The sequence below is a fragment of the Gracilinanus agilis genome, chromosome 3 (genome assembly GCF_016433145.1).
Source record: "Gracilinanus agilis isolate LMUSP501 chromosome 3, AgileGrace, whole genome shotgun sequence".
Taxonomy (NCBI): Eukaryota; Metazoa; Chordata; class Mammalia; order Didelphimorphia; family Didelphidae; genus Gracilinanus; species Gracilinanus agilis.
This window is the reverse complement of record NC_058132.1, coordinates 75,710,157-75,730,309: the sequence shown is the minus strand read 5'-3', so window position 1 is coordinate 75,730,309 and position 20,153 is coordinate 75,710,157. Positions and strand designations below refer to the sequence as shown.

Below are 20,153 nucleotides of genomic sequence, written 5' to 3'. Positions count from 1 at the left end.
AGAGAGAGAGAGAGAGAGAGAGAGAGAGAGAGAGAGAGAATGGGAAAGGGAGAGGGAGAGGAAGAGGAAGAAGGAGAAAGAGGGAGAAGGAGAGGTAGAAAAGGAGAGAGGGAGAGGGAGAGGAAGAAGGAGAGAGGGAGAGGTAGAAAAGGAGAGAGGGAGAGGGAAAGAAGGAGAGAGAGAGGAGAGGGAGAGGGAGAGGGAGGAAGGCAGGAAGGAGAGGGAGAGAGAGGGAGAGGACAGAGAAAGGACAGTGAGGGGAGAGAAGACACACAGAAACTCTAAGACTGAAAGAGAGGCAGTGACAAGATGAAGAAACAGGAACAGAGGAAGCAGGGAAGAGTCACTGAAAAGGGCAGAGGGCTGAGCCTATCTCAAACAAATGCTCCTCAACTGCTTCCTGCCCAGACTGTGGGTTCCTTGGGCTTGAGTACCAGGGTGCCCAGGGACATCATCAGTACCTGCTTCATCTTGGCCCTGAGCCAAATACCCTTTCCCTTCTCTTTCTCTGCCACAGCCCCAGGGCTAAGGGGGAGAGAGAAGAGACGAGGAAGAGAACTGAAGAGGCCCTCATGCCTAAGGGGAAGGAGGAAAATGGCTGGCAAGATCCCAGGAAAGGGATCCAGGGTTTCCCCACTCATGCCTCCACTTGTACCTGGCCACTCCCCCTCCCATTGGCATTAGTGGCCAATGGCTCTGGCCCACACCCACGAGGATGGCAGGGGTGAGACTAGAGAGCTTTTCTGCCTGGGATCACAGCATCCTAAGTGAGATAGTGACAAGCTAGAAGAGGCTGGGGAGCTTGGGAACATGTCCCACAAAGAACAATGGAAAGAAGTAGGGGTGTTTAGCTTAGACAAGGAAAGGAGGTGTTATGGTTGGGGCAGGGGAGGGCAGAATTACACTAGTTTTCAAGTATCTGGAGGGCTGGCCCAGGGAAGCTGGGTTAGACTCTTACTCCACTCAGCCCCAGAAGGCACTAGAAGCCTCTAGTACAAGGTGAAGAAAAGACTCAGCTTCTGTGTAAGGTAAAACCATCCTAAGAGCAGAATATCTCAAAAGAGAATGGACTGCCTTCTGGGAGGTAGTGAGCTCTCCATCAGTGGAGATTTTCAAGCAGAGGGACTCAGCCAGAGGTGATGCAGGGGGCAGTTCCCCTGAGATCCCCTTCTAGAGTTTTCAGAGGATTGAGGGTGGGAGGGGACTTTAGAGACCTATGAGACCAAACTCCCCTCATTTTTTAAGAAAATGGATGGGATGGGTAAGGGAAGTGACTTTTCTAAGGACACACAGAAGCAACAGAGCTGGTTCCTTGGACTCCAAATGGCAGCCCTGAGAGTCTTTGGTTCTCAGGTTCTAGACCAAGGAGACAGTACAGGCTGGAGGGAGAAGAGGGTTCCCTTCTCCAGGAAGGGGTGCCTGGGAGTCCTGAAATTCCCTGAGCTCCCTCAGCTCGAGAGTTCACGGGCCGCCGGTCACACCGCCCAACCCAGAGGCCCTGGGGATGCGGGTGGGAATTCTGCGGGGCTGAGCCCCCACTTCCCCCCTCCACCCAAGTCCCCCCCTCTCCCCACCCCCCCGCCCATGGGGCAGGACTAACATGGCATTCCTGGCTGTGACCGAGCTGAGCAGGGGGCTGGGGACCATTCCACAGGCCGAGCAGGGGAGGAGGAGGAGGCTGGCACAGGGGAGCCGCTGCGGGCTTGGGGGGGCACAGACACAGGGAGGAGAGGGATGGACGGAGAACCAGGGAGAGATGGAGGCAGAGCCACCCCCGGAGCAGTAGGGAGGGGAAGGGCAGACGAGAGAGAGAGAGAGCCCGGTTAGTGTGGACGAGGCCACGGCCCTGCTTGTCACGGTCGTCGCTTCTACTCCTAGACCGCCTGAACGTGGGCAAAGCGCTTGCCTCGAAGAAGCCCCATGAGGTAGGCGATAGGAGTGTCGTGAGCCCCGTTTTACATAGGAGAAAACTGAGACCAAAAGAAGGGAAGAGACTTGCCCAAGGTCTCATAGCTCAAAGCTTTGGGAACTAGGATTTGAACCCAGGTCTCTTGACCTCAAGTCTGGTGTTCTTTCCACTACATGGGAACTCTTGTAGGAATGGTTGCTTGAGTCCTCCTGCCCTCCTTCCCTCTTGTACTCTGTGTGTGACAGCCCTTTGGTAGGGGGAGACTCTTCGCAGCTCAGGCCCCCTGGGGACACCCCTCAATGCCCACTAGTGGCAGGACCGGGAGCCCCGGGGGCTCCCACTGGGGCAGGTAGGACGGGGCAGGACCCAGGACCCCGGGTCTAGCTTACGCGGCTCGCTGCTTCTTAGACTTGTCTGAAATGCCATCCCGAGTCATGAGCTTGTTGAAGACGATGATTCCAATGAGCATGTTGACCTGAGGAGGAGCGGGAGGGAAGCGGGACGGAGGCCGTCACTAAGAGCCCCTGCGCCGGGCCGGGAAGAGGTCCAACTGGCCGGAGGCAGAGGGACGGCCGAGCTGACCCCCTCCGGCCCGCCGGCCCCGAAGCCCGCCCGAGGACCCTGGAGAGGAGCAGAGGCGGGAAACACGTACCAGGACGATGACCGCCGCCGGCCCCACGAAGGCGTAGAGAAGCCCCCCCTCCAGGGAGAGCCAGCAGCTGCGACACAGAACACACGGTCAGAGGCCGAGGGTCCTCGGCACGCAGCAGGACCTTGGAGACCACCCACTCTAACCCTCCTCGTCTTCCAGGTAAACCGAGGCCCGGGCCGCCCCCTCCACGCCCAGCACCCAGCCCAGCCCGTCCCGAGGGACCCCATCTGTCTCCAAACGTCCAGAAGCGGCTCTAGAACTCTGCTGCCAGGAGGGGCCCTAGTTATAGCCTGGGGAAACCGAGGCATCAGGCGGGGAAGGACCTTGCCCGGTGCCCCACGGTGAGCTCCAGGCGGTTTAACTAGCTCCCCCTCTTGGAATCCCCAGTTTCCCTTAAACCTCAGGTCCAGCACCACCTCCAGGAAGCCTTTCCTGATCTCCCTCAAAGCTGCTAGTCCGTCTCCCTCTCAAGCGACTTTGTATGCATTAAAAAAAATCTTTACCTTCTGTCAGTATTAAATCTAAGACAGAAGATTGCCAAAGGCTAGACGACCCGGGTTAAGGGACTTGCCCAGGGTCCCACAGCCTAGGAAATGTCTGAGGCCGGATGGGAACCCAGATCTTCCCGATTCTAGGCCTGAAGCTCCATCTGCGGTGCTAGCCAGCGGCCCCCTTGCCCCGCTTCTAGCCACACGGGCCTCCCAGCAGGCGGAGAGCAGGGCCTGTTTCGTTCTCTGTACCCCTGGCGCTTAGTGGGGCGCCTGGCACAGGGCGGGTGTTTACTAGACGACTCTCGATCGATTGCCCAAAGAGCCAGAGACCTCCCCCCGGCCCCCTCCCCAGCCCCGGGTTCAAGGGCCCCCTTCTCTGAGTGCCTCACGTACTAGCTGGCCGTGCCGTAGCCTTTCGTTCGGGTAAAGCCAACAGACACAGCCACCACCAGGGCCGGCAAACCTGGGGGAACAGGGAGGTCAGGAAGCGGGAGAGAGGGAGGGAGGATAGCGGGGGGAGGCCAGGAGCCTCCTCCTGCCTCCGCTCATAGAGACTGACAGAAAGCTAGAGCTGGAGGAGACCAGAGAGACTGTGCCATCGTAGGAATCTGCGAGGCCATCTGGTCCAGCCCCTCATTTTATAGATGGGGAAACGGAGGCCCCCAAGGGACCTTGTAAGAGGCGAGAGTGATGAATTCCCAGAAGGAGGACTTGAACCAGGGTCCCTCGCGCCCTCCTTCTTCACCTAAGCCCCAGCCCCATCAGACAGCGCCGCCGGCTTCCCCCAGGGCACGAGGGCGGCAGGACAGACCTGGGGGAGGCAGAGGCCCAAGGGGGCTCCCAAGGTTCCCAGAACAAGTTAACGGAAGATATACACTCGAGGCTCTTGGCTGCTGGCCCAAGGCTCTTCCCAGGGTTCCCCAAATCTTATTCCGACCAAATGGCCCCCCCAGCTTTGCCTTCTGGCCAGCTCAGCCTCCCCACCCGGCTTCCATTTCTCTTCTGCTCTTGAAAACGATGGCAACGTCCCAGGATGGGCGACTCGGAGCACGGGGGGCCCTCACAGGGCGCCTAATCCAGGCTTCTCATGGTGGAGGCCCAGAGGCGAAGCGACCTCCCCGGGAGACCCAGGGAGAAGGCGGCGGAGCTCGGGCCCCGGGGCCCAATCCCCACTCACCCCATCCCAGGCACAGGAAGCGTTTGCGGACGAGGCGCGTGCGGATGCGGCCGATGACGGACAGGTAGGACTGCCAGGCCTCAGTGAGCACCCAGCAGAAGGAGGAGAGGAAGAAGAAATGAAGGAATGCTGCGGTCATAGTGCAGACACCCTGGAACAGGAGGGAGGTGCCTGTTCCCCCAACTGGTCCCCCTCACCACGGAGGAGAGCCTGCTCTGCCTGGGCAGGAAGGAGCTGGCACGGCGGAGGTCAGGCTCGGTGGCCAACCAGGTCCCGCCATCACGAGGACGAGCACAAAAGGGGACCAGAGACGCGGCCCAGGCGGCTCCCCCTCACAGAACACACAATTAGCCCACAGCACAAAGCTAGTCCGTGCCGGAGGCCGGGCCTCTCTGGGTTCCGAGGCTAGAACCCTGGCCCCTGGCCCCGAGGAAGTAGCCTGCCATCTTGAAAAAGGAGCAGGCAATGGCCGTGTGAGCGGGAACCCACACCCCGACTCCAAATCTAATGCCCTCCCTGAGGCCCTTCGCAGCCCATCCTCGTCCAGAGGCGTTCTCCACTAGGGTGGGCACGGCCCCCTGGCAGCGCCTCGGGCTCCCGGGCAGCGCTAGAGGCTGTGCCTGGCACCTGGGGCTGCAGCCTCCTACCCCCAGCCCTCCCTCGTCCCAGCAGTGCCAGAGCCTCCCAGAGCGCCCCCCACTTCCAGCGCCCACACACAGCACGACACAGGCCTGGTGACACGCACAGGCAGCTGGGAGAGGCGGGGAGGCCACCCACGCTCAGACGCCACTCCAGGGACAGACACAGACTCAAAGCCTCTGCTGTCACGGGGAAAGGGGGGTGCATCCTTCCCCCCAATGAAGCAAACACGCCTGTACTAAGCAGCGTGTACACTCACACACACACGCCCCAACACATCCCCCCACATGCACACAGAGACACCCGCACCCTAGGGCTCTACCCAAGCGCACACATACCCATTCACACCCCGAGGCCCCCCGACACCTGCCTTGCTCAGAATCTGGGACTGCCCCACCAGGATGAGCACGTTGGAAGCCAGGATGGAGACGCAGAAATTCAAGAGGATGATGGAGCGTTCTGACTTGATGAATCTGGGGGGCAGAAGAGGCATGGGAAGAGATGGCCCCTCTGGGGGGCCGGGGGCACCCCTCCCCACCTAGGCTGGGCATGCCTGCACTAAGAGCACCCTGGGGGGGGCCCTTTCTAGACCCCACTAGCACTCGCAGTCTTCTGGTACTCTACAGTTTACAAAGGGCCTTCTTCATAGCACCCCATAGGCAGCCCAGGGCCCCTGACTCTAAAACCCAGGCTTCTTGGGCTTGGCAGGGGCAAGGCTGACCTGACTTTGTCTGGGCCCCCCGCCACCTCCCTCCCTCACCCTTGAACCCACATGCCCACCGTCCCTTGGCCCTCATGGGCATGCACCCACCTCCAAAAGGCAGCATAGATGGCAAGAAGGGTGAGCAGTGCCATGCAGGAGACAGCACAGCCGATCATGAGGGGCACAGAGGGGGTGCCTGAGAGCTCCAGACTCTAGGCCAGAGAGAAGAGGTGTCACAGAGCAGCAGACTGAAGGCCCTCAGGAGAGGCAGCTCTGGACCCCAGCTCTACCAAGGCCAGGGTCAGAGGGCATTGTCCACGCTGGGGTCCCCATGTGTGAGTCACAGGAATCATCCAGAGCCCGGGGGCTTAGAACACAGAATATCAGAGCGGGGGGGGGGACCCTAGAACTAGGAGGTCAGGATTGGGAAGGATCTTAGAACACGGAATATCAGAGCTGGGGGGCCCTAGAACTAGGAGATCAGGATTGGGAAGGATCTTAGAACACAGAATATCAAAGCTGGGGGGCCCTTAGAACAATGGAGATAACAAGGCTAAGAAGACTCTCAGAATATGGACTGGTAGAATTATAAAGAAACTTAGAACACAGAACATAGCCTTAGAATAGAGTATGTCAGCAAAGAAGTCTAACCCTCTCATTTTACAGACAGGGAAACTGAGCCTCAGAATGGGGAAGAGACTTGCCCTAAGTCATCAGCAGGGGCACTGCCATGGGCATCCCAGGGCAGTGAGGAAGTGAGAGAGCTAGTGGGCAGAGGCAGGGGAGAAGGAAACTCGCCCATATGTCTACTCGGTGGATATGTTCAAGTACACATGTATATGAACATGAACACACTGTAATGACTTTCTCATTCACACACGTGCACACACCCCCTCACCAGGTCCTTGGGCAACTGGGCAAGCACAGCAAAGGTGGACAGCTGTTGGCACTGGCACCGAGTATGGGCAGGCTGGGTCTCCAGGGTTTGGCAGCTTTCCGTGTCCCACTCCCCAGAGCTGGCATCCCTAGAAATGGGGAAGCATCCTGGCTATCCCTCATGTCCCTGGTCAAGGGCACACTGAATACAGGGGGTCTTGGTGAACCCAGGGAGAAGGAGTAGCCAGCTAGATGACCAGGACACAAAGCGCCTGGGTACCCAGGCACAAGTGGGTAGGGAGAGCAGAAGAGTGACGGTGAGTCACGTTTACTCAGCAAGAGGCTGGGCCCTCAGAGATGAAGGTGCCACCGGGCCCACCATCCCTGAACAACAGGACCATCATAAGCTGAGTCTCCATGGCCACCCTACCCCGGCCCAGCCCTGGGCACCCAGGCACTCACGCTCTAGAGTAGTCCCACGTGGCACAGTGGGGATCTGATGTACCCTATGGAAAAGAACATACAGGGTGATGATAACAAGTCATGTCTAGTCCCTAGGCCCATCTCCTTGCCCCTTACTCAATCCTGGGGAAGTACGTGAGCAGAGGACTAAAAATGGGGGACTCATTGAGAGCCAGGCCCAGAGACAGGAGTTCTGGGTTCAAAGCTGGCCTGAGACACTTCCTACATTTATGACCCTGGGCAAGTCACTTCACCCCCATCGCCTAGCCCTTACCTCTCTTCTGCCTTAGAATCAATACACAATATTGATTCTAAGACAGAAAGTAAGGGTTTAAAAGGAAAAAAGATGGAAGATTTGGAATGATACAGAGAAAAGAGAGGCCCATTGAGGAGAGGTGAATTCCAAAGCAGGGGCTGCAGCAAGGAGGACTGAGGCTAGACACCAGGAAGGATTTTTGTTAAGGGACTGGAAAGTCAAAAGGAATAAAGGATGCAACCCATCCACTCCTATCAGAGAGAGAGAATGAACCTCTGGGGGCCTGCAGCCTGCCCTCTCCCCAAGTCACCCCTGACCCCACTCACATTGATGACGTGTGACAACTCCACGGTGATGAGAGGTTCTGTTGGCTTGGTGGGTGGTCGCACAGTGACTGTCAGGACCCTGGAGCTGACTGCCAGAGGGGGCCTGTGGGCACAGGGAGTGGGAGTTGGGGCTTAGGACAGGAGGGACCCCTTTTCCTCCAGGACCCCGTGCTCTATGCTGCCTCCTTCACATGGAAGGGTTTGAGGTTCCCTCTGATCTGGAGGACATCTAGAGGGATCCCCGGGGCCCTTACCTGGGTGCTGGCAAGATGAGGCCTAGCGTCCGGTACAGCACGGCTCCAATCACAAAATAAGATGACTCGTCTGTTTCTGTGGGGAGAGGGAGCTTCTAGGTAGAGGGGTTGGGGGTACAGGAGGGAGAGGCATGGGTGCTTCCAGCCCCAGACCCGCTGCCCTGAGGCCCAGAGCAGGGCAGGCCTTACCAGAGGATGGAAGGCTCAGCACCTCCTTGGGCACAAAAAGCCGGTCCTCAGAGTGTCGGGCCCAGTCTTTCATGCCCCGGCGGCCCCGCATGGGAAAGGTGATGTCACTGGACACGGCAGAAACCGGCTCCCTCTGGATGCTGATCACTGGAGTGGGGCCACATAGGAGAGAGGTATGGACACGGCCATGGAAAGAGATGTGGAAAAGTGAAGGGAGATACCAGAGCAGAAACAAAAGACCGAGCACAGAGATGGAGAGACAAGAAAGATAAGAAAGGAGGTGGGAAATGAATTAGCATCATCATGTCTCTGTTCTTCCATCCCGGTCTACTTTGCTCCCAACCTTCCCCCACCCAACCCTACCACCCCTGTCCCTAAGTAACTGCAGCCTGTCCCATACCCAGGTTGTCGGTGACAATGAGGGAACTCTGAAAAGCCTTGAGTGCATCCCCTACCAGATGGATGAAGTCCTCTACCACCCGCAGCAGGTGAACAGAGCCGGGTGACACCTGGAAGGCCAGAGGCAGCATGAGGAACCTGGGACCTCTGGGGGCTCCCCCCTACAATCCCACCCCCTCAGCCTCAGGGCCACAATCATCTCTCCCTGCTCCCATCCGCCAGGGCAGCATCCCCTCCCTCCCCCTCTTCTCTCTCCTCCCTTGCCCAGGTCCACTTACCTGTTGGGCATCATCCCATTTCTCCTTGTTCTCTGCATCTACCATGTAGCTGACCACTTGAAAGAAACGCTATAGGGGGAGGGAGAGGATCTTAGGGGGTGCCAAGAGCCCTGTAGTTCCTGCCTGGCACCATCAACCAAGGCTGGCACCAAGGCATGTATAATGCCAGCTCATAGGACAACTTCTTCAGATAACCAAGCTTCTCTCCGAGCCCTGGTGCTGTCTTGGCCCCAACCCCAAACCCAGAATTCCTCAGTAGTGGGAGTCATGCTTTGCCAAAGGTGGAGATACATCCCTTCCTCCTCTGCCCGCCATATTCCCTAGGGTAGGCTGTTGTCTAGGAGGGTGCTCCTGGGGCCCAGTTGAAAGGACAGGAACTTTGGAGATAGATTCTAATCCTGCCTCTGTCTAGCTCACTCTCTCTCCTTCCCCAGGCCTAGGCTTCCCCATTTCTACATTGACCCCTCCCATCTCAGATGGTCAGTGCTGCCTAGCGCTAAGTGCCTGGCCCTGCCACCTGGACATCATCCGCCGAGGGTACGTAGGTAGCTCTCTTGAAGGTATCAGTGACATTCCTCAGGATGTCCACAGAGAAAAGCAGGTCCCCACTGTAGTAGGTGCGCCGGGCCAGAAGCTCCAACAGGCTTCGGACCACCTGAGACATGCCCTCGCCTGCCAGCATGCGCTGGCCCTTGGCCAGGTGTTCCCGCAGCTGTGGGGCAAGAGGGATTGGGGAAGCAAGGTTCAGGTACAGCCTCTTACCTTGGGCCACCCCAGACCCTATTCAACTCAGCCCCAGCCCTTAGAATGCCACCTGCCACTTAGGAGAGAGACAGAGTGCTCAATAAGCATCAATAGGGAAATCGGACAGGGTCAGACACCCAGAAAGACAAAGAGAGGTGGACACTTAGAGACAGGAGAGCACAGAGACACCTGGGAAGAGGCAGGTGGAGACAAGAACAGACATAGAGGTGTACACCTGCATGCAAGTACTGGATCCCAATAAGCCCTGCCCGCCTGCATACTCCTCTGAATCACAGCCTGGATGGGCTGCACTTACCGAAAGGTGCAAGTATCGGTATTCATGTGAGATGCACCGGGCAAAGCTGGGCAGTCCCCAGTAGGCAACCCCCTGGGCACTGAGCAGACAGCGGCGGCTGGCGGACCCTAGAAATGAGAAGAACATCCAGGTTGGAGGAAGACCAAAGAGATTAGTCAAACAAGGAGCACGGGCCAGTGGGGAAAGGGCATGGTGATAGGGGCTACCTACCTGTGGCATTGGGTGGGCACTTATTATAGATGATTTCGCCCGCTGCTGTCTTCTTCCAGGTCATCAGCATGACGTACTCATCCCTGCACATCTCGTGGAGGGCTAAGGAGGGAAACAGCATAGCCTGAGCCCAATGCCTGGCCGTCCCTTGCCCACAGCATCCTCTGCCTATCAAGCTCCCAGTTGACCTCAAGATCATAAAGCCTCCCTTAAGGGTGGGAGGAACTTCAGAGGACATCTGGTTCCTCTCCAACAAAAGATCATCCAGGCTCTGAGGACTGGCAGCGATGAGAAACTGCCCCCATCTTTCTGAGGTTGCCCATTCTCCCTCTGGACAGCTGATTGCTGGGAAGTTTTTCCTTCTATTGAATTGAAATCCTTCTCTGCACAGTACTCCCAGGTCTAGCTGACCTCCCTTGCCCACCGTGGCATTCCTCTGGCTGAATGACCCAGAGCTTCCCATCAGTGGGTCAATTCCCCCTCCCATCCAGCCCCTGTTCCATAGCATGCCAGGATTCCCGCCCGGGAGGGTACCTGGACACTTCTTCTCATTACAGGTCTTCACTTCCTCACCGCTGCCCTCACAGGGGTATCCCTGAACCCCTGTGCCCTGGCACATGCGGAACCGTCGCTGCCAGCCTGTGTCACATGTCTTGGAGCACAGGCTCCAGGGGTTCCACGGGCCCCACTTGCCATCAGCTGCTCGGAGGATGGTACCCATAAGGCATGGGGGGGAGGGAGAGGAGGACCAGCACTGTGCTCATTCATGGCTTCCCACTAATGATCACTTCCCTCAGTGCCTGTGACCACTCCTGCCACCACCTCCTGCCCTCTAACCTTTGGATCCCCTGCCCAAGACGACAAAGTCAGAGCGGGAGCTGGGGGTGGGGAGCCTGCCTGGAGATGAAAGGATTTAGGGCTGGAAATCATCTCTTTTATTTTGTGGGGAAGGAAACCAAGACCAAGAGAGATCAAACTTGCTTACGATCACACAAGTGGTAAGGGGCCACAGCTGAGATTTGAACTTATGTCCCCAGACGCCCAAGCCCAAGGCTCACTCTTTCTTCCTTCCTTCCTTCCTTCCTTCCTTCCTTCCTTCCTTCCTTCCTTTCTTTTAAAGAACTCTTACCTTCTGTCTTAGAATCAGTATAGAAGAGCAATAAGGGTTAGAGGCAATGGGGGTTAAGTGACTTGCCCAGGGTCACCCAGCTAGGAAATGTCAGAAATCAAATTTGAACCCAGAACCTTCTCTGGCTGGCTCTCAATCCACTGAGCCACCTGGCTGCCTCACCTAGAGCTCTTTCTACCACATTGCCTTCACTTCAACAGTGAGCATCGGTCATGGCCTCCCCCCTCCATACCACACTGCCCATCCCTTTCCCTGGGCATGTCCAGCCCTCACCTGGGCACTCCGGGTTGCTGCACTCTCGGGCATCAGCGTGGGCACCCCGGCACTCGCCCCAGCCATGGGCTGCCACACTACACCGGCGGCTGCGCTGCTGGGTCCCATTGGCACAGGACACGGAGCAGCGGCTCCAGGGGCCCCACTCCAGCCACTGGCCTTCCACTGCCCCAGGGAGACATAAACAAGAGAGGACGCCAGATAGTGAGCTAGGGAGAAGTCAGAGGGGAGTGAGGGCAGCAGCAAAGGGCACAGGGACCACCTAACTCACCTCCTCCATTGTACAGGTAGGGGAATGGAGGGATCCAAAGGCAATTAAATGGTAGAGCTAGGATTCCCACCGGCATCCTCCAGAGTACATCTGGGATATTCCCATTATACCAGCTAGCTGAGTTCATGCATGGGGGGCACCTACTTTCCTTGAATATGGTGTCCTAGACCCATAAGAGTGTACCCACCCTAGTCCCCCGGGAGCAAGCCAAAGAATGCCAGCTGAGAAAAAGAGAGAGAAAACCTAGTGGGCACTGCCCTGTCCTCAGGCTCGAGACCTCGGAGGATTCTGCCAGGCAGAGCTGGAGCTGCCAGAGGCTAAGAGAGGGTCCCAGAGCAGGGTTCTTCATAATCTACCAAGCCTCTTAACAGAGCAACCTCCCTGACCCAAAGCCAGTGCACTGAGTCATTGTCAGGCTCCAGACCTCTTTGCAGTAGGAATACTTCTTAGAAACCCACTTTGGGAAGTACCAGGAAGGGTAAAAAGCATGCCAGCAGCAGTCCTCTACTCTAGGCTGCTGCCCCTGGGACTTGGGGCTCTTTGTGAGATATCTGAGAGGGTGAAGTCTCCCCCTAAGCCCCTTCCCACTATCTCTCCCTGGCATCTTCAGACATTTGGAATTGGGTCTTCAAAGACAGGGCTCGGAGGTGGAAGGGACCCTGGACCATGGAAATCTTCTTGTCCAACTCCCTCATTTTACAAAATAGGAGCCTGAGGCCCAGAGAGGTCAAGCCCTTTGCTCCAGGTCTCACCACTAGGAAGGGGCAGAGCTGGGATTCAGAGCCAGGGCTTCTGACTCCAAATTGCATGGCCTCTCCATGGCCAAGACCAGGGTTCGGGGGCACTTTGGACTCTGAAGGCCAGGTGTTGCAGAGATGTCAGCCATCAGACCGCCACAGACCCATCACCATAAATCCAACTGCCCTCAGAGAACAGTGTTGGGCAGTCTTTCTCCTCGGTTCCCTGGGAGTCTCATGGTAAAGCAGGCACTGGAAAGACCCCCTACCCAAGCCTCAGGGGCTCCCCTTCTACCCCTAGCAGCCAGGACAGTCTCAGATCCAGGACAGGTCTCTCCATCTGCTGTTTCCCATTCAAATGGCCCTCCCCAGCCCCAGCAAACCCCAGTCCACCTCTTGGGCTCCTTCCTGCCCAATAAACTCGGTAAGCAACCCCAGCGCCCTGGCAAAGGGAAGGTAAGGGGTCAGCAGGATTGGGGGGGGGTGAGGGCGAGGAAGGGGGCAGAGGAACGGAGGAGGGGAGGAGAGGGGTGGGCGCTACTGACCCGGACAGGCAGCCAGGTTGCAGAGCTTAGTCTGCAGCTCGGGACCTTCGCAGGTCTTCCCACCGTGCTGGGGGGGCACACAGGTCCGCGTCCGGCTCCGGGACCCCCGCCCGCAGGTGCGGGAACACAGGCTCCAGGGCCCCCACTCCTCCCACAGGCCAGGAACTGTAAGGAAGCACGCCACCCAAGTCACCTCTCCCCCCTCCCCTGCCACTTCCAGGCTTAACACACCCCAGGAAAGGCCAGGACACCCCAACCCCAGCCAGGACCCCCAGGACTACCTCCTCCCACCGAGAGCAAGTCCCCTTTACGATGGCAGAGGGAGAAAAGACTTAACAAAAGCATCTGGCCCCGCTCCCCCCTACTATACAGGAGGAATGGGAGGTCCAGAGATGGGCCGAAGGCATGGGCTGACAGTCCCAACACACGAAGAACAGAGCCAAGCCTTCCTAACTCCAGAGCCAGGCTCTGTCCACTACACGCAAAGCCCAGGAAGTCCTTGTCCAGATTCTGACACTGGAGGAGGGGTGGTGACCAACGCCATCACCCACTGCCCGTTGGGCAGGGTTGACCAGGAACACCATCCCCCCTTCTCCAGTTATCTACAAGACAGCAGCCTCCACTATCAGCCAGGAGAAAACAGAAAGGGTGGATGCAACACTTAGCGAGAGGGACGGGCCTGAGGATCACAGATTTAGACCTGAGAGGTCATCTATGCTACTCTCTCCATTTTACAGATGAGGAAACTGAGGCCCAGAAGTTACTTGCCCAGAGTCACACAGGCATTAGATGGCAGAACTGGGATTTAAATTTAGGTCAAATGGGAAAGACTGCCTCGTTCATGCGTCATCACGCCCTGGGCCGTGGATCCCAGTGCTGAGGAGCCGAGATAGCAGGATGAGAAACCATCTCCCCTACCAGAGAGCTGGGGCCAATCGCTGCCATGTGCCGTGGGTCAGGGGATCCAAATTTGGAGAGTTGGCAAAGGAGCCAGGGAACTCCATACGTGGAGAACGTGGCAGAGATCCAGCCCTCCCAGTCCACCAGAGACACAGACGAGGACAAGGACACGCATACACACGGGGGCATGCCTAGAGGCCCCAAGGCCATGAGCAGGACCACCCTGTCCCCAGCCCTTTCCAGGGGCCCAGTTCTCCCTCCTAGCACACAGCTCGGCCTAGACTGCTGCTGTCCACAGCTGACTAGCTGGAAGGGACTTCTTTCCAGCCCTGGGGAATCTTCCCCCCAAGTCCTGAAGACAAGAAACAATGGCTCCCTGGCACAGAGAGACAGACTGACCTTCCAGGTGTCTAGTAACCCGCTCGCCTAAGCAGAGATGGAGGAGAGTTGGTATGAAGTGATTCTTCCCCAAGGGAAGGGGGAAAGTGACCCTAGAGCTGGGCTGTCAGGATATCCCTGCTGCCCTAGGCCCTCCCCTGACCATCAAAGCCTCCTTTGCCACGTCAGAGGATGGGAGGCAGAAACGAAAATAGAGGCCCAGGGAGGATAACTTGCCCAAGGTTGCCACATCACACAGGTGCTAAGTGATAGGAAGTAGGATTCAAACCCAGATCCACTGATTCCTAATCCAATACCCTTTCCATACTATCATGCTTGCTCTGGACCTGGGAACAGATGGGAGGCCCCCCATCCTCTTCTAGGACCTCCCTCTAATAAGGGTCTCCACTGAGGGACCCTGACCCTTTCCCAGAGACCATCCACTCCGGACTAGAGAGGCCCTGGCGGCTGGGTGGGGGGCAGTGCCCCTCCCTTGGTGACCCAGTGTTCATGTATTTAGGGGGCGGCCCCAAGGGCCGTACCTGGACAGGTGTCTGTGTTGTTGCAGGTCCGAGTCTCCCGCAGTGGCCCACTGCACAACGTCCCATACGGGGAGGAGACACAGGAGCGAGTCCGAACCTGAAGCCCCTGCCCACACGTCAGAGAGCACACGCTCCACTGAGACCACTCCTCAGCTGCTGGGTCTCCTAGGAGAGAGGGACACAGCGTGTCGGGGCATGGAGGGACAGAAGTAGGGTCACAAGGCTGCTCAGAGAGGTACCGGGGCTCTTCTGTGCTGAGGCCGTGGGGTCACTGCCCTGTTCTGTGCTGAGGCCGTGGGGTCACTGGGCTGTTCTAAGCAGAGACTGTGGGGTCACTGGACTGTTCTAAGCAGAGGCTGTGGGGTCACTGGACTGTTCTAAGCAGGGGCTATGAGGTCACTGGACTGTTCTAGGCAGAGACTGTGGGGTCATTGGACTGTTCTAAGCAGATACTGTGGGGTCACTGGGCTGTTCTAAGCAGAGGCTGTGGGGTCACTGGACTGTTCTAAGCAGGGGCTGTGGGGTCACTGGACTGTTCTAAGCAGAGGCTGTGGGGTCACTGGACTGTTCTAAGCAGGGGCTATGAGGTCATTGGACTGTTCTAAGCAGAGGCTGTGGGGTCACTGGACTGTTCTAAGCAGATACTGTGNCAGACTTTGGGGTCACTGGACTGTTCTAAGCAGAGGCTGTGGGGTCATTGGGCTGTTCTAAGCAGACTGTGGGGTCACTGGACTGTTCTAAGCAGAGGCTGTGGGGTCATTGGGCTGTTCTAAGCAGACTGTGGGGTCACTAGACTGTTCTAAGCAGATACTGTTGGGTCACTGGACTGTTCTAGGCAGAGGCTGTGGGGTCACAGGACTGTTCTAAGCAGATACTGTGGGGTCACTGGGCTGTTCTAAGCAGATACTGTGGGGTCACTGGGCTGTTCTAAGCAGATACTGTGGGGTCACTGGGCTGTTCTANGGGTCACTGGACTGTTCTAGGCAGAGGCTGTGGGGTCACAGGACTGTTCTAGGCAGAGGCTGTGGGGTCACTGGACTGTTCTAGGCAGAGGCTGTGGGGTCACTGGACTGTTCTAGGCAGAGGCTGTGGGGTCACAGGACTGTTCTAGGCAGAGGCTGTGGGGTCACTGGGCTGTTCTAGGCAGAGGCTGTGGGGTCACTGGGCTGTTCTGTATTGAAACCAAGAAGCACCTCCACCATGGACAGCACTCTCCTGGAAGATGGTCTAGGCTTGGCTCCAGGGACTCTAAGCTGATTTCTCTGATCTCTTTTGCAATGTCTGGTGATGGCTTGGCTCTAGGCACGGGGCTCTGCCCGGTTCCTTCCTGTGGTCAGTCCCTCCTTCCCACCAGCGGCACAGCTGCCCTCCCCAGAGCCTCCACAGGCTCTGAATCCCTCCTTGCTGGTCTACAGCTCTATCAGATCTGATCAGCATGGAGGAAGGGCCCCTCCCAGGTGAAAGTCCCCATTCCCAGACTGTCCCCAAACTCCTCTAGCTCCAACCCCCTGCTCTCCCCAAAGGGCTGGGGAGGAGGAAAGCCCTAGCACAGGCTGCAGACACATAGAAACAAGCACAACCCCCCAACATGCTAAGCACACGCCCTGATGCACCAGAAGCACATGGGCTGACACGTCATAGGCCCGCAGACTCAGACAGACTCGGTTACCTGTCTGCGCCATGTACACTCCGGGCTCGTCTGCTGACCTGGGCCACTGGGTTCTCACCTTCGGCTCTTCTTCCGGCTCCTCACCTGCAACATGGAGATGCCCTCAGCTGGGGCAGGGGATGGGGGCCGGGGGAGAAGAGGGAACCCGCCTCTCCTCTCTCCCCCATCCTCTCAAATCTGGGACGGTCCACAGGGCCTCCGGAGAGCATGCGAAAGCCATGAGGAAGAGCGGCCGGAGAGGGAGGGAGGGCAGAGCTATCAAGGCCCTCTGGACTTGTGGCTGTCAGAGCTGGGAGGGCCTTAGGGCAGGGAATGGCAGAGCCGCCAGGGCTCTTGGAATACGGTGTCAGAGAGGAAAGGAGCCCCAGAGATCATGGGATTCACCTTGCTTTTACGCACGAGGGAACTGAAATGCAGAGAGGGCAGAGCTTCCCTCTTGTGCCCCGGGGCCCACAATGGGAGACAGTGAACAGCAAAGCTAGACCTAGAATCCAGGATTCCTGACTCCTAGTCCCCGAAGAGTCTCCTCCTTGCATGGCCTGTCTCTAGTGCATGGCACCCTATCCCAGGAACACTTTCGCTGCCCACCTTTCTCCGTGCTGAGCCCTTGGCGGGGCTGTCAATGCTTCCATGGATCCGGCCCTGCTCATGCCCGTGATGGTCCAGCCTGTCCCCCTGACGGTGACATCAATTCCCTGGCAGTCCCCTCTACTCGGGCCCCTCCACCTTTCTCAGATGCTTCACAGTTGGTAGGAAAAGCACGTTTTCTGGGCATTCTTACTGGGGCAGAGAATGCCTGTATGTGGTGCCCAGGCTGTGGGCCAGCTAAGTGGATGGTCATGTTTGCTAAGGTCACCCCAAGGGGTAGGAGAGCTCTGGCTCCTAAACCCTAAGAAGCCAGAGAGCCTGAGCCCCAGACCAAGTGAGAGAAAGGGAGAAGGTAGTCTACCCTCTTATGCTAGGGCATGATGCCTTTCCCAGGCCTGACTAAGTTCTTAAGACCAATGTCCATCCTGGAACCAAAGTTCGAGGCAGTTGGGAGATGTTCAGACATGATCTCATCCTGGCTCCTCTTCCTCACTGGTATGAGGAGATGGGAAGCCTCAAGATTTCCCCCCAAAAGAGAAACTGAGGCACAAATCTGGGAACAGTAAGAACCAGATTGTCTAGGAAGATGCTGGGTGGTACAGACCTATGTGTATATGTATATAGAGAGGGGGCATCCTCCTAACATCCCCAACCACAACTTCACAAACTTATAGATGAAAACTGGAGGACTGGGAATGAGAATTATGGTGCTCCTACCTACTATGTTACCTTTGGGCAAGTCACAACCTCTCCAAGCCAGTTTCCTCATCTGAAAAATGGGGGGGGGGGGATTGGACTAGGTACTAAGGGATTTCCCAGCTCTATAATCCTATGATCCCACATCTGACACTGGCTGTGCAGTCCTGGGCAAGACTCTTGCCCCCAGGGCAGCTAGGTGGCATAATGGATAGAGCACCATGCATGCAGGCAGGAGGACTTAACCTCAAACCCTTCCTAGCTGTGTGACCTTGGGCAAGTCACTTTATCCTGCTTGCCTAGTCCTTGCCCTTCTGTCCTAGAGACATGACTAGGACAGAAAGTAAGGGTTTAAAAAAAAAAAGACTTGTCGCCTTTGAGCCTCACAGGCTTGGGATAAGGAAAAGTTTTAGTATGCTAAAGAATACTTGGGAAATGGGGGCTATTAAGAGGGTTGGTTTTAGAATCAGAGGACCAGGATTTGAATTTTGCCTTTCCCATTTACTCTCTGAGTGATCTTGGGTAAGTCCCTTAGTCCCACTAAGCCTCAGTTTCCTCATCTGTAAAATGCAGTGGATGGGCGGGTGCCCTCTGAAATCCCTTCCAGCCCTAAATATATGCCCTTAACAAGCAGGGTCAGTGCTCTGCTATATCTGAGGGCAGTAGAAGTCAATTATTACATTTTCACTGTGAGCATTTATACCTTGAAAACTGATTGTCTAGACTTAATTAAGAAAGTGATGGAGAAAATGTTAATAATGCAGATTAAATGTAAAAAGTTTTGAGTGTTGAACACATATTTGTTTTCCCAGAAACTGCTATTAAGTTTTATTCGAATACCACTGGCAGGAGGGCTAAGAATACCCCTTCTAACACACAGACATACACACAACTGACACAGACACATACACACACATACACACACACACACACATACACACACATACACAGTGGTCCTCATCTTTGTACATGTACCACCCCTTGTGCCCAGCATGTATCTATTTTTCAAAGCAGGTCCCACTTCTTACAAGAAGTCTTCCCTGATTTCTCCCACATCACCCATACCAATTTTTCTGAGTCTTTGGAGTTGCTCAGAATCAAAGCCTTAAAACAATTAGCATGGCATCTCAGAATCCTGGTATCCTAGGATCCAAAAGGGTCTTTAGAGGACCTATATATAGTCCAAGTCACCCATGAATTGGTTATCTGGGTAACTCAGGAGAGAGTATCAAGCCTAGAGTCAGGAATATTCATCTTCTTGAGTTTAAATTTGACCTCAGGCACTTACTAGCTGGGTGACCCTGGACAGGTCACTTAACCCTGACTGCCTCAATTTCCTCATCTGTCAAATGAGCTGGAAAAGGAAATGGCAAACCACTCTAGTATCTTTTGCAAGAAAACCTCAAATGGGTCATGAAGAGTCAGACATGAAGAGAAAAAAGACGGAACATACACCCCTATGTGAATTAAGTACCAATTATATACCTGGCACTGTGCTATTTAAAACCAAAAACATTCTTTGTCCTCAAGGGACTTGCAGACTCCCAGAGTTGGGAGAAGCCACGTGTACAAAGGTAAATCTATATAAAAGAGAGAAGCCTGAATCTGTGATTTGATTGGTCTAGGAAACACCCAGGTAAGGAAACTCCTTCACTAATGCAGGTATCCACACTTTCCTTAATGCTTTTTCTAGTCCCCAAAACAGCAGCTTCTCACACTTTTGGGTCTCAGGACCCCTTTATACTCTTAAAAATGGATCGCCAGAGTATTTGATTTCGAGGGTTATAGCTACCAAAATTCATTGCATTCAAAATGAAAACCATTAAATATTTAAAATATGTATTAGGAATAATAATAATTAGCCCATTACATGTTAACATAAATAACATATTTTATGAAATATAACTTTTCAAAAATAAAACACGAGTGAGGAGAGTGGTATTGTTTAACTAATTTTTATCAATCTCTTTAATGTCTAGCTTTAGAGAAGTCAGCTGCACTGTCTAATTCTCTTCTGCATCTGTAGTGATATGTTGCTTTGGTTTTAGAATATATGAAGAAATCCACTGGCCTCAGACACTTCCTAGCAGTGTGATCCTGGCCAAGTCACTCAACCCCTTGAAGGAAGGAAGGAAGGAAGGAAGGAAGGAAGGAAGGAAGGAAGGAAGGAAGGAAGGAAGGAAGAAAGGAAGGAAGGAAGGAAGGAAGGAAGGAAGGAAGAAAGGAAGGAAGGAAGGAAGGATGGAAATTAGAAAGGAAGGAAGGAAGGAAATTGTTGGGAAGGAGTATTTTAATACATATTCTATTCTATTCTATTCTATCATATCATATTATACCATGTCATATTATATTATACCATGTCATATTATATTATATCACATAATATTATATCATATCATGTGTCATGTCATATTATGCTATTATATTGTCATGTCACATTGTATTAATAAAATAAATAATAAATTTTATGTTATAATTTTTTTAGTCCTTAACTTCAGGCTTAGAATTAATACTAAGTATCAGTTTTAAGGCAGAAGAGTGGTG

The 20,153-nt window shown here is 55.2% G+C and overlaps 1 protein-coding gene across 1 annotated transcript in view; it reads right to left on the bottom strand.

The window, feature by feature from the left end:
* ADGRB2 (adhesion G protein-coupled receptor B2) overlaps window positions 1-20,153 on the bottom strand; it is a 55,496-nt gene that overhangs the window by 11,693 nt on the left and 23,650 nt on the right. Inside the window, 23 exon segments of the mRNA XM_044668772.1 lie at window positions 435-525; window positions 1,601-1,702; window positions 2,299-2,384; window positions 2,562-2,628; window positions 3,446-3,515; window positions 4,230-4,380; window positions 5,239-5,341; window positions 5,680-5,783; window positions 6,470-6,596; window positions 6,910-6,953; window positions 7,492-7,594; window positions 7,746-7,921; window positions 7,924-8,081; window positions 8,335-8,443; window positions 8,612-8,680; window positions 9,129-9,323; window positions 9,672-9,778; window positions 9,882-9,983; window positions 10,416-10,583; window positions 11,284-11,448; window positions 12,837-13,001; window positions 14,657-14,821; window positions 16,326-16,409. Of these exon segments, the coding sequence (XP_044524707.1) occupies window positions 435-525; window positions 1,601-1,702; window positions 2,299-2,384; window positions 2,562-2,628; window positions 3,446-3,515; window positions 4,230-4,380; window positions 5,239-5,341; window positions 5,680-5,783; window positions 6,470-6,596; window positions 6,910-6,953; window positions 7,492-7,594; window positions 7,746-7,921; window positions 7,924-8,081; window positions 8,335-8,443; window positions 8,612-8,680; window positions 9,129-9,323; window positions 9,672-9,778; window positions 9,882-9,983; window positions 10,416-10,583; window positions 11,284-11,448; window positions 12,837-13,001; window positions 14,657-14,821; window positions 16,326-16,409 (2,711 nt within the window).